This window comes from Acomys minous (assembly GCF_964271855.1).
Source record: "Acomys minous genome assembly, chromosome: 7".
Lineage (NCBI taxonomy): Eukaryota > Metazoa > Chordata > Mammalia > Rodentia > Muridae > Acomys > Acomys minous.
The window spans coordinates 79,083,082-79,100,847 of NC_140488.1; the positions used below are offsets into that span (position 1 = coordinate 79,083,082).

At 38.5% G+C, this 17,766-nt stretch overlaps 1 protein-coding gene across 3 annotated transcripts in view; it reads right to left on the bottom strand.

Annotated features, from left to right (window-relative positions):
• The window catches only part of HEPH (hephaestin), a 95,503-nt gene that overhangs the window by 72,439 nt on the left and 5,298 nt on the right, over positions 1-17,766 (bottom strand). For all 3 annotated transcript variants that reach the window (XM_084789885.1, XM_084789886.1, XM_084789884.1), the window contains exons 3-8: positions 15,051-15,251; positions 12,844-13,088; positions 9,473-9,685; positions 8,669-8,851; positions 7,098-7,352; positions 5,521-5,689 (exon numbers count right to left, since the gene is read on the bottom strand). In XM_084789885.1, the coding sequence (XP_084646011.1) occupies positions 5,521-5,689; positions 7,098-7,352; positions 8,669-8,851; positions 9,473-9,685; positions 12,844-13,088; positions 15,051-15,226 (1,241 nt within the window). In that variant the 5' untranslated portion in view covers positions 15,227-15,251. The remainder of the gene's footprint in view (positions 1-5,520; positions 5,690-7,097; positions 7,353-8,668; positions 8,852-9,472; positions 9,686-12,843; positions 13,089-15,050; positions 15,252-17,766) is intronic.

The window sequence follows — 17,766 nt, forward strand, 5'->3', positions numbered from 1 at the left end:
ATTTTCAACAAATAATGCTAGTTTAACTGGATGTCTAAGTGTAGAAAATGCAATTATATCCATATTTATAACCCTGCACAAAAGTAAAGTCCAAGTGGATTAACAACGTCAACATAAAACCTTGAACTCATTGGCCCAGGAGACCACATCCTGAACAAAACACTAACAGCTCAGGCTATAAGATCAACAAGTAATAAATCAGACCTCATGAAAGTGAAAAGCTTCTGTAAGGCAACGGATACTGTCAACAGAACAAAACAACATCTACAGACTCATAAAAAACTTCACCAATCCTACATTTGGCAGAGGGCTAACATCCAAAATATACAAAGAACTCAATAAATTAAACACCACCAAATGAAATAATCTAATTAAAAAGTGAGATACAGAACTGAACAGAGAATTCTCAACAGAGGAATATAGAATGGCCAAGAAACACTTAAAGAAATGCTCAATGGCCCTCATCGTCAGGGAAATGCAAATCAAAACAACTGTCAGAATGGCTAAGATCACATGCAGATATTAGCCACATAATACAGGGTAACCACACTATATAACACAGACCTAAAAAAGCTAAATAACAAGGATGACCCTAGGAAGGATGCTTATTTCTCAATCAGAAGGGCAAATACAATAGACATTGGAAGCAGTTGAAGAAAAGGAACAGAATAGTAGCCTACCATAGAGGTCCTCTGAAAGACTCCACCATCGGGGCACCTAAGTAGATGCTGAGATTCACAGCCTAATTTTGGGGTGGAGCACAGGGAGTATTATGGAAGAGTTAGGGGGTAGAAGGACCTGGAGGGGACAGGAGCTCCACAATGAGATCAATGAAGCCAGCAAATATGGGCCAGGTCGGGGGTGTAGGATGCTGTAAAGACTAATGCACCAACCAAGGACCATGCATGGTGAGGACCTAGACCCGCTGCTCAGATGTAGTAGCTAGGCAGCGCAGTATCCTTGTGAGTTCCATAATATGGTAAGTAGGGCCTACCACTGACACGGACCCTCTTGCCCACTCATTGATCACTTCCCCCTGGTAACCTTGCCAAGCCACAGAGGAAGAGGATGTTGGCAGTCCAGATGAGACTTGATAAGCTGGCAATCAGATGATACAGGAGGGGGTCTCCTCCTTTCTATGGACTAGGGGAGAAGGGAAGAGGGAGGGAGGGTAGGACCAGGAGAAGATGAGATCGTGTGTCTACATTTGAGATATAAAATGAATAAATTAAGTTTGTAAATTAATAATGAAAAGAAAATAATAAAAAGCCTTTTGAGTGTGTGGCATGTATGTGCATGTGATGCATATAAGTATGTGGGTGCAAATGTCCAAACGTGTACGTGCAGAGTTCAGAGAAGGACAGTGTTTTTCTCTCTTATTCTCTCACCTCGTTGCCTTGAGACAGCATCTTAAGTTTGCCCTTTCACTAGGATAGATGGTTTTTGGGATCCACCTGTCTCTGCTCCTCATTCTTAGGGTTTATAAGCATGAGTAGCTATGTACATCTTTTCATGTATGTGCTGGAGATGTGAACTCAGATCCTCATGCTTGAAGAGCAAACCTTATTCCCAAATGAGCCATATACCGAGCCTTTGAACAGACTGTTTTCAAAAGATGAAATGCAAATGGCCAATAAATACATATTTTAAAAAAACATTCTTTCTAATCAGTCATCTCAGAAATAGAATTCAAAACTACACTGAGTTCCGTCTTACCTTCAGTAGAATATCACTCATCCAGACAAGAAACAACAGTAAATGTTGATTCAGGTGTGGACACAAGGTAACTTTTATACACTGTAAGTTGGAATGTAAACCAGTCCAGTCACTATGGAAATCAGTATGGATGTGTCTCAAAAGAAAAATAAAACAACACCTATAAATAGATCTAATATATAACCTAGCTGTACCATGATAGGATATTTACCCTAAGAACCGCAAATCAACAAATCACAGACGTACTTGCTCATTTTTTACTGAATTACTATGCACAACAGCTATGCTATGAAACCAACATATGTGCTCAACAACACAAGAATGAATAAGGAAAATATAGTATGAATACACAATGGAATTTTTAGAGCCACAATCAAGAATGAAGTTACACTAATTGCAGAAACATGAATGTAACTGGAGATAATCATATTAATCAATTTAAGCTAGTTTCAGAACAATAAGTATTGCCTGTTTTCTATGCTCTGTAATTTCTGGAGTTTATAGCCACTTTAAATCATGAACATATATATGACAGAAAAGTAAAATCAGAAATAAAGGGAATTAACTGTTCAGGGAAATAAAGGATACTAATGGGAGATGGAAGAAGTGGTTATAAGGAAGTTAGGGTAGAACAGGGTGGGAATCATATACCTAACATACAGGTATGTATACCTGTAAGAAAAAATTTAAAAGTAAAATATGAAATAAAAGTCACTGCTATTACTGGCAAAAAGCTCTATAAATTTAGAGTGTGATCCTTTCTGACATCCATTTTCCAAGAAACAAGCAAAAGCCTTGGGAATGAGCCAATCTGACTTTCTAATTAAATGACTTGCCGCCTGAGCTGCTGTGGGGGAAAGGGAGTACCAGTCTAACAGCCAATCAGGCTGTACTTGTACCAGCATCAACTATGGATGCCTTGAGACACCAAGATTACAGACGATTGTCCTGGCTCCTACAAATACAGTTCTAGCCAAGACTGAAAGAGTTTGTTCCAGACTTTGTGCAATCAGAAGTCTTAATAAACTATTTCCACCTTAGTCAAACAGGGAGCCCTTTCCATGGGGAAACAGTACTACGAGTGATCTAAAAGATAGCCTAAATGGCTGGAATTATTGTAAAATAAAATTATGATTGACAAATCAGAGGCTACATTTGGTCCAAGTATACCTTCTCAGACTATAGAATCAGGCAGCCTAGGCTTACTCAAAGTCTGCTGGAAGACACTGTACTGTGCTTTCTCTCCCACTACAGCATTGGCCCTAGTAAATATTTCTCTTATATGTTCCATTTGCTTATATTCTGTTGTGTGGTCTGAAGTGGTAACGTGAAGAATTGGCAGTGGCAGAAATCTAAACTACTGGTTTGTCTTCCTTGAAATAAACGTTGATACCACAAGCCCCATACTAACCCATGTACTACTTACTGCCTCGTTGTTTGGTAGTTGAACAAGTTCCTGCATTTGACAATAACTTGATCTTAGATCAGTGTTCGACAGCTAAAGAACCTACCCAATTATAGCTTGAATCTAATACCATTCAGTGCCACCCATGGGCACTGCACAAACCCAGCATTGCTCAGCACCACCTTTCCTCCAGTGTTGCTTCTGATGCCTGATACTAGTTTCCTCCTGAAAAGCCCAGCATGCATTTTCAAACACCAAGCTTCTAAGTACAAAGTGCTGCTGCTATCATTGCTGTTTGATAACTAAAGAACTAGCGGCTGGGACTTCTTGAAGGAAGTCCCAGAAGCTGGTGCCATATTTCTAGATGGAACTCCAAACAGACCTATTTGCAACCAGTGCCTAGTTTGAGTGCCCAGGGCCAGGATTCCCAGTACAGAACACTGGCAAGTGCCATTTGATAACTTAAGAAGTAGCATGTGTGGAGGCCTTACACCTGTGCAGTAGCAGTGTCCAAAGGCTGAAATTCCCCCAGTGGTGCCAACATCACAGCTGCAGATTATCTGATAATTCTAGTCAGGATCCCATACATCAGCAAGGATTTTGTTCTCAGTGAGAGGAGATACCCTATTCCTAAATGATCCCTACCATTCTCCATGTCCAGTTTCTGAATAGTATGACTCACAAGCACCAGCAGGTGCCGCAGATGCACTCTGGCTCCAACACATAGAGATTCATACCCCAAGAAGAGAACAATGACAGCTGCAGAAGCAACTGAGTGGTATGAAAGTAGCTAGTTCAGAAAATAAGAAAGGGAACGGAAGTTAAAACACTGAGAAAGCTGCCTGAAAGGAGGCAGAGGAAAGAACCCATGGAGTCCCTGGGTACCAGTAGAGTGCCAAAGAGCTTATAAATCTTCAAACCCAAGGGCATCACATTCTGGACTAAGAAACATAAAATTGGATCCCTTTCCCATAGCTGGGCTATCTTATCTTGTCTCAGAGAGAGAGGAAGCACTTAGTCCTGCTGAGACTTGATGTGTCAGGATGAGTTGGTACCCATGGGGGAAGTGCTTCCCTTCTCTGAGAGGAAGGGAAGGGGAAAATGTGGGTGTGTGAGCATGAGACATGGAGGAGACAAGATAAGAGAAATTAACTGTTACCAAAGGCCAAAAATCTGCATACTCTGCAATTAAGTGGCCCAGTGTCTAAAGCCCAAAAAAGGACTGCAGTATAAGACGGTGATACTCCTGATACTTCTATGAGTCGGCTGCCATCACTTGCTACTGTTGAACACTAATAGAAACAAAATCTGCTAGAGACTTGCCTGTCTGTGATTTCCATGCAGGTAGAGTGAATGAACCCTAAGTCAGCTACTGCATTCCACCCTCCAGTCAAACCAGATAAATCTGTTCAATGCCTTCCTTCTTCCGGTCTAAGTTATCCTCAGATAATTCCCATCTTTTATTCTCATTTATCAAGAGACTATTTAGATGGGCATAGGACTGTATGCTTGTAGTCCCCAGATGCACAGAGTCCTAGCTACTCCAGAAGCTGAGGCAGGATAGTCATTTGAGGCCAGGAGTAAAAGGCCCAGCCAGAGAAACATAGTTAGAACCATTGTCACTAAAAGAGTAAAAGATCCTTCACTCTCTCATGAAAACCCATTAGTAAGGAAGCCTAGATGGAGCTTTCAGACGGCATTCCAGAATGCCAGTGCCACTGTCTAAGGTTCCTCTGTATTTATTCCATTTCTTACTGAAAAGAATGGTATCCAAGTATCTTCTCCACATCTTGCCCTTGTAACCTACCAAATGCCACCTCTGTGAAAGAATTAGCATTGTCAGTGACCTGATGAGTTTGAAACTTAAGGCCTAGGAACCAAATAAAGAACTAAGTTTCTGCTATAACTTTATAAATATGGTTCATGTATAAAGGAAAGGAACCTGAGACATTCCTACAAAAGGATGGACATTGACTCACCACAAGCTGCCTCTTTTCCCATATATTTCTCAGCATGTTTTTATACCCATGCTCAAATGTTTTCTTCACATTGGGAGATGAAATGAAGGAAGAAGGAAATAAGCAAGCAAATAATTTATTGAAAAAAGAAAAGTAATTTTAATTGATGAGGAACTGGTCCCACCTAGGCTTTCCCTTCTAAACATGACCATGTACTTCAGCAAGAAAAACCTCAAACTCAATTTGAAACATTAATTGACTATATGACATAATCTTGCAAAAAGCTTGCTACATAATGCAAATGACAGAGCCACAGGAAGCTGGTCAATAATAGCAATTGTATCTAGGCAAAACTGTGAGCCTCCAAGTAAAGAGAGATTTCAAGGAGGAGTAAAACAAGTGTTTGGCTAGGTGTAGGTACAGGAACCTCCAGTCTCTTACCTTCCTGGCTCTCTCAAACTCTTCCCAGTTCTCCTATCACGCCCTAATGGACCATAGTCCCATTGAATCTCATGGGCCTCAATGAAGTATTGACGAACTTTTCCAGTGAGCTGATCCAAAGGTGGGTCCATGGAGCAAGAGTCAACTTTGTAAAAGGCTTGCATGCCACCTGGAAAAAAAAACATATCTTTCCCTTTCTACTGCTAAGATTCCTACTTAAAGTATATACTCTTCTTTTCCTTGTTTTGCCTCCTTTCATCTTCTTCTAGACTTTTTCCCTCTATCCCCAAATGTGCCACTTTTCCTGATTTCTTAAGATCCTATATAATAGACATAATGAGCCCAGGCAATCACTGACATATTTACCAGATTTCATCCTTGCATTTGCAAAAGATATATACTGCAGCAGCATTACAGAGACTTAGGTCAGGAGACGCAAGTTTAAGCCAAATATGTATCACTATCTATAAGACCTTAGGTAAACCCTCAAGTCTGAGCACACATCTTTTATTAAGAGACTAAATAAGTCTACTTTAAGAGGCATGTATGTGTGCATCGAGTCTCAAGGAAAGGTACATTGTTTATAAACTGGGAGGCAAGTAAAATAATGAGCCATTTCCTATACATGGAGATGAAGCTTCAGATCAGTAATTGTCAGAAAATTTAGTTTGTAGATATTATCTCTAAATATCCCCACCTATTTTCACATAGTCACATGAGACTTTCTCAGGACACTCATAATTCATAATATATCAATCAAATAATTCTAGAGGAGCCAGGTGTGGTGGCGCACACCTATAATTCCAGCACTCAGGAGGCAGAGGCAGGCAGGCAGATTGCTGTGAGTTCGAGGCCAGCCTGCTCTACAAAGTGAGTCCAAGACAGCCAGGGCTACACAGAGAAACCCTGTCTTGAAAAACCTTGTCTTGAAAATAATAATTATTATTACTCTAGAAACTATGAGCTAAGATATTTAGAGGCTATTTAGATAAGGTACAGAATTAGAAATAAACTTGCCCAAATGTGTATATTGAATGTTTCATTAAAACTCAAACTTCAAAATCACTTATCTCGTGCTCTTTCTATTTTCTCATGTTTTTCCTTCCGAAGGATGACCCTCAAGATGTGATGACATTCTTTTTACCACTTTTTTTTTTCTCCAAAGACTTCCAGAGCAATTGTTACTGTGTCCTTCCTAGAGTCTCAGTACTCACTCACACTATAACATGATTTCCTTAATCCCACCTTCGGTCCCTATTCAACTAACTAAAAATACTTCTGACTCCTATTCCTTAACATTCTCGGCGGGGGAGTGGGGCGGGGAAAGCAGTTTAAAATTCTAACTATTCATTCCTACATTTGTTTTAAATGTTATAGGAAAGATCAAAACCCTATTTTTTCTAAGTTTACCCAGCATGTTAATGGCACAGTAAAAATAACTAAAATATCTGACTTCAGGCTAGTTATTTACACCAAGAAGCCTGGGAGACCTATTAAGTCTCTAGAAGCTCACTTCCTACTGACCATAAATGACATTTTCTTCATATATCCCAAGGGTGAAAGATGTTAGACCTTACTTTTCAAGTGGCTGTTTACTTCACAGCTAATTAACCAGGTTCCAGACTTCTGGGGCACCATCTCAGCAGTCACAAAAGTGGCTGGGAAAATGTGAGCAACATCAGTGCGGTGTCCACGGATAGTCAACATCTGTCCATGGAAGAAAGCTGTGTGGACATCTATTTCATTGCCCATGCCAAACAAATGCCAGGCCACATGCTTCTGTGCGCACATGCTCAGCTCAGGCAAGTTCCCAAAGACAAACCCATTGATGGCTGCAGTTAAAAATATCAGAAATTAGGAAACAACAGATAAATGGGAAAAGCTTTACTATCTGATAAAAAGAGTAGGTAGCATTCAAATGAAGTTTTAAAGAACACACTGAACTGAATGAACAAATGACTTATTTTATTTAAGTGTTACAAATAATTAAAATGAATAGGCAAATATCATTTGTCCAATTCAAAAAATTTGAGAAAACCAAGATATATAAAGAAGTGAAGTTACTTCTATCTATGAACTACAGCTCTATTAGGTACTAATATCAATATTCCAGATCCAGTGATCAGAGGAAGTTCTGTGAGATTTTTTCCCAATCCATTCTTTATTTTCTGGCTAGTTTCCTTATGAAATTTCCACAGTACAAGTGTTACATTACCTGATTATCATGGTTTCTGTAATCCATTTTCATAAAATTCAAGATAAATTTAAACTACCTAATCCATCCTTTACATCTTTCCACTGAGATTTCAGCTCCTGTCTGGCTTTTGGTGCATTCTTATACCAAAAGTAGCAAATCACTTCCTTCACCGACCAAAACAAAGTTCCTAAAACCACTTCTCTGCTTATGACTTGGGGTTCTATACTTTTTTAAAGTGTTCTTGATACAGTGTTGCTCTGTATTAGATGGGCTGTCCTAGACCTGCTTTGTAGACCAGGCTAGCTTCTAACTCACAGAGATCTGGCTGTCTCTTGGGGCTCTGTCCTTTTATCTTTAATTTAATCAATATAAACAATTCATTTCTAGATATATTTATCCATTACACTATGGATGTGCTGGCCCCTGTGATTTCCTCCAAATATGGGAAACCCAACTGCATAATTTGTGGCACTGAGGGATTATATTCATGCTGTCCCCAATTTAAAAAAATAGATATAAGCCAAAAGTATGATATAAAGTAGATAATTCTACCATCTTGAACTCTTTTAAAGCCAAGGCAATATTAGTTACTTATATGCATGGACAGCTCATTCAGTGATTAATTATATCATATATGATTCAGAATCAATAATCTTGGCTATTCCACACCATAACAAAAGTAGCTCTAATGGCAAGGGCACAGCCTATACAACGTGAGCGGTCAGAAGTGAGATTTGAGTTGTGCTATTTGTTTGATCCATACTTTTATGATTCTTAATTTTTTTCAGACAAAACAGAAAATCCACAAGCCCTTCCTCTTTCCGTCTATTCTTGGGCTTTTGAGTATAAAAAGGACCACATATGTGAATGAACACAACAAATCCTAGGCCTAGTGGAAACTCTCCATAAGAGTCTCCATTGTTGCAATACAACCGCTTCCTCCTAACTCACCATGCATCCTGTTGCTTTCTTGAAAAGCTTCATCTTCTTTGTCCACCGAAGCAGGTTCTGAGCAGTAAGTAGCAATGTTGTCATCAAGATGCCAGCTAAGGTTCTCATCTACCACGCTGAAGAGAAGGAAGAAATTATGGTCCACATCCTTCCTCTGAGGTGGGAAGTTACCATCCAGGGTTCCTGGGGGAAAAAATGATCCTTGACAATAGGCTACAAAGAGGTTCTCATAAAAAATATAAGAAAAGAGAGGAGAGGGCCTAGGTCTGTCAAAAACAGAAAATGTTTCTGATGTCACTTTTCATTTCCAAGCTTGCCAGGTGAACCTATGACATAAAGGAAGAAAACACAGATTCTAAAATAATTTTCTCCCATCATCCTTGTCTATGTCTCCAATCTAGTGCTTAGACCTAACCCAACTCCTGCAATCTCTTGGTCTTCAAACATGACTGCTCTTTGAGGATAACTCAATCCAATTCAAGCAGCCAAATCCTGATGACCAAACTTTCCATCTGATCCATAACTAAGTTCTTATCATTTACCTTATGCAACTGTGCATTGGCTGCCAAGATCACTAATTTGAATTTTTAACGTGAAATAAGAAACATCATAAAAGTAGTGGGGTTATTTGGTGAGTGTTTTTTAAAAGACAATGAAATAGACACAACAGTGGGAAGAGAGTTTGGCGGGTTAATGAAGGGGTGCCACTTAGGTTGTGTCTCAAAATGATCTGCATTCAAATGTCTCACTGCTTCCCATAGACATCCCAAATTATATCCTATGGCTTGCTGTTTGGGTAAGTACCTCTTTTACAAGTGATAAGGGGTCCGATGAGACCAGTTGCAATGTCTCGTGGAGCATCTACATGAGAATGGTAAATCCAGGTGAGGCATGCTGGGTCAGCACTTGTGGGTGCATGGCCTTCTGGAATAGTCCAATTGTAGACATGACTGCCCCCAGGGGGAACAGAATCATCAGCTTTCAGGGACCCAGAAGAACCATCTGGGTACAGTGAGCCTATAAAATAAAAATGTGCATGTCTAGTACTAGAGTGAGTAATAGGATAGCAGATACAGAATTTAAAAGAAAGCATGAGTCAGTGAGGTTACTCAGCAGGTTAAAGGCACTTACTGAGCAAGCCTAGTGGCCTCAGTTCAATCCTCACAATTCATATAAAATGAGAGAGAATAAACTCAGTCCACAAAGTTGTTCTCAACATGTATACTGTGGCATTAACATCCCCTACATCATATACACAGAAACAGCAATAATAGAAAAAGTGTGTGGATACTTAAGTCAAGTCTTGAGGCTTATTATACTCTAAGGTTCAGTACTACAGTGTCTCTCACCCCAGTCCTCACATCAACAATAGGCAAAAGAGAGAAACCACTGTAAGTCATGCACTACCTCTGGATCTTACAATCCTTCTGCACCCTCTTCTGCACTGATTCCCAGGCCTTGGGGATGGACTACAACATAAATGTCCCAATGAGGGCTGAGTATGCCTCACTTCCTATTCTCTGTATATTGTTCAGTCATAGCTCTCTGTACTAATGGCCATCTACTGCTAAAGAAGCTTCTTTGTTGGTTTGAAAGATGTTTGGAGGCATAAGAGGGCAGCTGCACACGTGAACCGCATGGATGAGATGTGCAATAGATCAAGCCAAGAAGAATCTAAGCACGGACCAGGAAAAGAATCGGGAAGTTCTACCTTTATTTTTAAGAGTTAGTGGAAAATGATGGCTGCTGGATGGGGAGCGTCTGTTTTCTTCAGAACTTAGGCCCTGAGAGGCTATGCATGCTCCAGTTACTGCCCCTCCACCTGTGAAATTCTGGCAGCTTTAAGTGGAGTCCTGAGTTGACTGTGAGGAAAAGAGTGCATGAAGTTGGGAAGAAGGAAGAGCAAGGTGAGCATAGGGGAGGTATTGGAGGAGAAGGGATGACGGACGGTAGGTGAATTTGATAATCACATTAAAATTAAATAAAATTAAAATAACTAAAAGAGTTCTGAGAAAAACAGAAATCATTTGGGAAGAGCTATTTTCAGGAAAAGGCATGGCCGTACAGTTCTGTTAAGACTTAGGAGATGGAGGCAGCCCAGTTAAGACACTAGCCTGGGTTATGTAAGAAGACCTAGTCTGAGGGTAAAGTGACTCCTTCTACTCAAACACTCACTTTGAAATTCAAACAGCCTACAATCAGAAAACTATAGCTTAAAATCAACTTACTGATTACTTTCTCATCGTAGAGAAACTAAAACTGCAAGTAGTTTCATTTTTTACATTAAAACTTCTCTTTTCTAACAGTTTTGATCTGATGAAAGGGGTTGTTTGATTGTCTGACACAGGGAGCTCATTACCCTCTGCCTCCTAAGTGCTGAAATCACAGGTGTGCATCGCCATAGAATTTTTTCACTCTGTTGTGATTTACCATGTGCTGTTGTTATGTATATGCGACCCTCCCAAGTATAGAACACCAAAACTTATTCTTGTTATCTGTGACAATGAAGTTGGAGTAATCTCTCCTCACTCTTATCCTTTATTTCCCACAGCCTCTGGTAGCTGTTATTCTCAGCTTCTATGAGAACAACTACGTTATGTTCCATACATAATGAAATCATGCTACTTATATTTCTATAGCTGTTTTAGTTCACTCAACATAGTGTCCTTCTAAATTACTCCATGTTGTCATAAAGCAAAAGCAAAACATTGTTTTAATTTCTAAGGCTGAATAACTATACATATATACACATATATACATATACATGCACACACACACACACACACACACACACACACACACACACACACACCCCTATATATTGCAGTTCTGGAGTTGGGACCCAGGGCCTTGCAAATCTATCCTCCATGTCCTCAGTCCTATACACCATTTCTTTGTCCATTCATCTGTTGATGAGCATTTAGAATGGTTATACAACCTGGCTATTATGACTAATCCTACAATAATCATAGAAGTATGTGTCTATTCAATGTGCTGGTATCATTTTCTTTGAAAATATAACTAGTAATGGGATTTCTGGGCAGTAACATGGTTCTAGTTTTAGGAACTGCATATTGTTACCTGTTGGCTTTATTATTTTACTTTCCTTTTCTCTTCATCCGCATCCCAAACCAGAGTCTCTGACTTTTTACTTTAATTCTCTCACTAACCACAATACCTGTTTTAGACGATTATGCCTCAAATGTTAAAAAAAAATTCTGAAGAATAAACTGAACACCCTCTTTTTAAAAAGGGCCTTCTGGAAGACTGTTTAGTCAGAATAACACTCGATCACATTCACAGAACTTTTCTCTCAGAAGCATGTTCAAATATTCAGTAGAACAGGAATTCAAATATCCCCTTGTAATATAAAAGGGACTGTGTCTTTATTTATTCTTCATATATATTCTTCATAAAGAATCTGGAGCCCAGAGAGGTGCAATGTCTTGCCCAAGCTATAAAATGTATGTAAACAGCACAGTCGTTAGTACATAGTAATGTTTACTCTCAATAAAGTTTCACTATAGTAAATTAGTAAGTAAGAAAAAAAGCTTTGTGGTTGCACCAGTAGCACAGGATGTGTGCTTAACCACATATATAGTAGGAGGTATAAACACAAGAAGTACATCAGGATGTATGCTTGCCCCTCATTGGATGAATATGGGGAAAAAGTATAGCTTTGTGGGGTTTGCCTTTATAAGCCCCTGACTAATATAATTTCAGAACATACTCTATGAATCTTGGAGAAGGACCTGGCCAGTATCCATGGTCCTGGGTGAAATTTAACAAGGCTTGCTTCAAATTTGATGAAAGAAAGAAAGAAAGAAAGAAAGAAAGAAAGAAAGAAAGAAAGAAAGAAAGAAAGGCTATGAAAGAAAGAAAGAAAAGCTATGAAAGAAAGAAAGAAAAGCTATGAAAGAAAGAAAGAAAAGCTATGAAAGAAAGAAAGAAAAGCTATTTTGGACTGGGCACTATAACATCTAAGCACTCAGGATGCCTAGGAAGGAGAATCATGAGTTCTAAACTATCCTCAAGCACAGACCAAGATCCTGTTCAAAAAAGATCAAGAAATGGAGAGAGAGGTAATTCTTGTTCCAAGCTCTTCTTTCTCAGAGGCACTAAAGGAAAAGTAATTCTTTGTAGAAATAGAAAAAAGAAAAGGTAGGCTGGTTTACCTTCTGAGTCCTTCTCATAGAAAACTCCATGAGGGTGAATAGTATAAGGCCGGCTGGCAAAATTCTTCAGGTGAATAAGGATGACATCCCCCACCTCAGCCTGTAACAATGGTCCTAGGAAGCCCAACCAGGCGGGCTTGGCTATTTCATCAGTGTACGTGTCATCACTGTATTCCTTATAGACAGTCTTCTTGTAACTACTCCCTATCCTGTTTTTACCAGACTTTAGGAAGCTGGAAGCCACTCTGAGAAAATATAAGACACAATTACAACTTTTCTACCATCTTCAAACAGCTAGAAGTTTCTTTTCCCGAGAATGCTGACAAAAGAAAAAATAAATTAGATTGCACTTATAAAAATATAATGTGAAGTAGAAAATTGACACTTATGAAACAGCTGAGATTTGACCAACTTTAACATCCAAAGAATCACTCTTACATGATACAAACAAATGTATAATGACAAAGAGATAGCCAACTGTGTAATAACTTTTTAAATGATCAACCCCTACATTCATGTAACCCTTAGCATTGTGATACTATATAGGGAGAGCAGAAGACCTTAGTGGTTATGACCAGAAGCTTTGGAGCCAGGCCACTTGGATGATATATCAATTTTCAAATTTTTGAGACACTGGACAAGCTGCTTTAACTTCTATGTAAATAATTTTACCATCTTCCAAATTAAGGTAATCATAATTTTATATTATAGGTCTGGGATCTTAATGTGCATGGTTAACATGCATAAGGCCTTTCTCAGAACCATGAGACAGAAAACATAAACTAGAACTTCAAGAATCTTTAGACTAGTACCTGGAAAATTACTAAAGTTCAATCCTATTACTTGAAATTATTAAGGTAAATGCTTAATCTGTACTATTTCAAGAGCAAGTTGAATACAAACATTCTGACCCCAAAGCTGGATGAATAGTTTGTGTTTAAAGAGAGCTTATGCTGGTCATAGATCTCAGTGGTAGAACACTAGCTTGCAATATATAAGGCCCTGAGATTGATACTAGCACTACGAAAAGAGAAAGAGAAAAATAGAGCAGTTATTAATTTAAAATGGAAGACTTTGGGCTTTGAAGAGATAAAGTAAACCACCATGGAAAAAGGTGCTTCAATACATCATTCGTTTTCTTTAACTTTTGATGAAGCATCAACCAGTTTCTAAGATCAAGAAAGATTAAATCTTTCCACTGTTTGGGAGGTTGAAGCAGAAGGATTGTCATGAGTTCAAACATGGCAGGAGTTAGATAGTGAGTTCCAGAGTAGCCTGTGCCAGAGGATAAGTAAGAAAGACTTTGTCTCAGAAAGCAAGAAAGAGAAAGAAATAAAAAGAGAGGGAGGAAAAGAGGAAAAGAAGAAGAGAGAAAAGGGAAGGAAAGAACCAAGGATCAGATGATATAATGGACAAAAAGAAGGAAAAAAAAGAAAGGAAAGCTTAATTATGCGAGGGATGCAATGGTAAAAACAGAATCGAGTATGCACCCACTTTACAGATATTCAAATCCCAGCTCTTCCATTTAATAGCTATAGAACTTGGACAACTCACTTGACTCTCATGAGCCTGTTTCCTCATTGATAAAATCAAGACTGCATATGTTTATATGTTTCTCAGTGGTAGAGTTCATGTTTATACTATAAAAAGTCCTGGGTTCTATACTCATACCACAATACTGATGATATTCATACTTCCTAGGGATTTCTCAGGAAATGAATGACATTTGTAGGTAACTATTGTCATCTCTCCTAGAGCTCTTGTCTAAGAGCTATCTGTTACGTTGATTTCTTTGTTTATAAGATTTTTTCATATATCTAGAAATAAGGTACTACAAGAGCATAATCCCACTATATGTGTCTTGGAAGTATGGCATATCTGTCATTTCTTTAAAAAATAAATGAAACAGTTGTTGATAGATTGGCATTATGAATTCCATCTTAGATACAAAGAAATATAGACATATCTTTAGGAATCTAAAAGTCATAAGGTGTTTCATTGTTGGAAAAAATAAGTTGGGATGGGATGTTAGGTTCTGAGTCAACATTGTTTCCAGGAAACCTATTGTTGCATGTGTGGTCCAAAGAGATTGAAAGCTGGCTGCTATGGCACCCTGAGAAAGGACCCTCAAGAGACTACCTCTTGAATAAACCTCAAGAACGTCCTCTTTTATCTCTACTTCTAAAAATATGTGATATTAAACGTACGTGTCATTGTTCAGAGTCTGGTTTGTGATGACATTTCTTCCTTTGGGAGCATAGTTCCACTGAACATCCTGGATGCCCAGGTAGTAGTCTCGAATAGCCCCATCAGTTGGAACAGGCCACAAGGAGTACGTGAACAGAAAAGCCCAGAGAAGTTGGCCTGACTTCATGGCCCACATTACTTTGAGAAACTGGGAATGGAATCTGCAGATATGAAGGGGGAAAAAAGATAAAAAGACAACAAAGAATTTTTGCATGCATCTGGAAAACTAGAGAGGCAAGAAACAGAAAAAATGGCTGAAAAAAAAATACAATCAACCCGGGTTTCTTTTTAACCTTACTAGATTCCTTTCAGTCCAGCAAGTATCCAGTGGCCTCTATACGTAGGCTGTCAGAGAACAAAGTTAAAAATTCACCTATACTACTAATCAGGCATTGCCTCCTTCAGAAGAGAAGCCTGAATTGTGTTCTTTCAGCAGTATGGAAGGAAGAATGTACTCTGACCCTCAAACCAGGAAACAGTCAGCAGAATCATGATTAGACGATACTCACTGGCTTGGTACCTTAACCAAGTCAGTCATTCTTCATTTGCCTATTTTCCCTTAAGCAAAAATGACTCACAGCTGCGAGTTTGCTTAATCAATAAATTATACTTAGAAACACGTGAGAAGTCATCAAAAGACATTTACTGGAATGTTCATAGACTCAAAATGAAAACTGCCAAGATGCAAATCAATATTAAAATGGTTGAGTAAATTACATTTTATTTGCACAATGGAATTCAGAACGGTAGCAATAATGAAGAAGCTAGGGCTATGCACAACACTATGGGCAGATGTGGTAAATATAACTCTAAAGAAAGAAACACAACACAGAAGCATACATAATGTATGATTTCATTCCAGTAAAGGGCACATTACAGAAAAATGAGTCTGTACTACTCGAAGTAAGGAGAGAAGTGAGAAAAGAGCTCAGTTGTATCCTACTTGCATGCTGTACATTAGTTCCTGGGATCCATCCCTACCACTATAAAAAAAATAAGTGAAAAAAATGTTTCACCCTTGAGGCAAAGATCAGTGACTGGGTAGGGAATGGGTCATGTTCTGTTTTTTTTTTTTTTATCTGTATTCTATTTATATGGATATATTCAGTTTCTAAAACTATGCTAAGCAATATAGGATTTACAGACATTTGCGTATGTTTCATTTTGGGCTTTTAAAAGACAAAGAAAAAAAAAGAAAGACAGGCATGGTGGTGCATGCCTTTAATCCCAGCACAGGCAGGCAGATCTCTGTGAGTTCAAGGACTGCCTGGCCTACAAAGGGAGTCCAGGACAGCCCAGGCTACACAGAGAAACCCTGTCTTGAAAAAACAAAAACAAATAAAAAACAAACAAAAAGATAGAACAAAAAGAAATGAAAGTATTGAGGGAAGAAATTTGAACATCTTAGACTCTCAGCTGGTTCCCAATGTTGTATATAAACTCATTTCATAGCTTCCATCCTGATTCACTGCTATTCTCAGCTGTCTAACCTCTAATTTCAATGTTTTAAACAAGAAGGTTAGAATTCTTGAACATGGAAGGGAAACACTAAGTCATACCATATGTACCAAAGAAACCCAGAAACATAAACATACATTCATATTTGCACACATAATTTTACTTAAAAACACAGATGCACATATTTACATCCACATATAGCCATATTGTCAACATAGAGACACAATCACCTTCAGAATAACAATAATAATAATACATAATACATATCTATTGTGTCTATGGTATGCTCATTTTAACCATCTAACACAAAGTAAAAACTTGAAGACTTACAACCACCTACAAGTAGATATCATTCTCCATGGTACAGTGGAAAAATTGGAGAAGAGATATGTAATGTAATTTGCCCAAGGCCATCTTAGTTAACAAATTTTAGAGTTGGGATTTAATTGCAAGAAATATGACTCCAGCACCTAAGATGCAGGCACAAAAAATGTACTTGCACACTCACATGTATACACTCAAAAAACCTGCATTTACACACAGCCACAGCTCTATCTAGAGAAGCTGCATGCATTCTAAAATACACAATTGCATGTGGCTATGTGTACTTAGAAACAAAGAGATAATCATACAAGGAGGAAATCATAGTAACGATAATAACTATGTTTCAGTGAGATATGACTAAAGACAAAACACCAGGCTCAGTACACTAAGCAAACCATTTCATTAAATATTCAACTCAAAGCATAAGTAATAGGGACTATTACTCCAAACTAGATATTCAGTCTCTACTGGGTGTGGTGGTACATGACTAATGTCTGCACTCAGGAGGTTGTAGCAGGAGACTTTCATGTTCAAGCCCAACATGGGCTACATAGAAGAAAAAATTTTTATTAGATTTTAGAGAGTTATTCTGTGTAGCCTTAGCTGTCCTGGACTCACTTTATAGACCAGGCTGGCCTTGAGATCCGCCTGCCTCTGCCTCCCAAGTGCTGGCATTACAGATGTAGACCCCCATGCCAGGCTGAGAAAAAAACTCTTTAAAATAATTAGTTAATTAATTAATCCAAGCCATAGTACCACAAAACAATTAAAAGAGAAGCACAGATTAACATAAGGATAAGAAGGACACAAGTATTTGCCCAGGTAAGCCCAGATACTTACTGATTAAAATCAAACAAAGAATTTTTTACAAAGGAACTCAGACTTTTCCATACA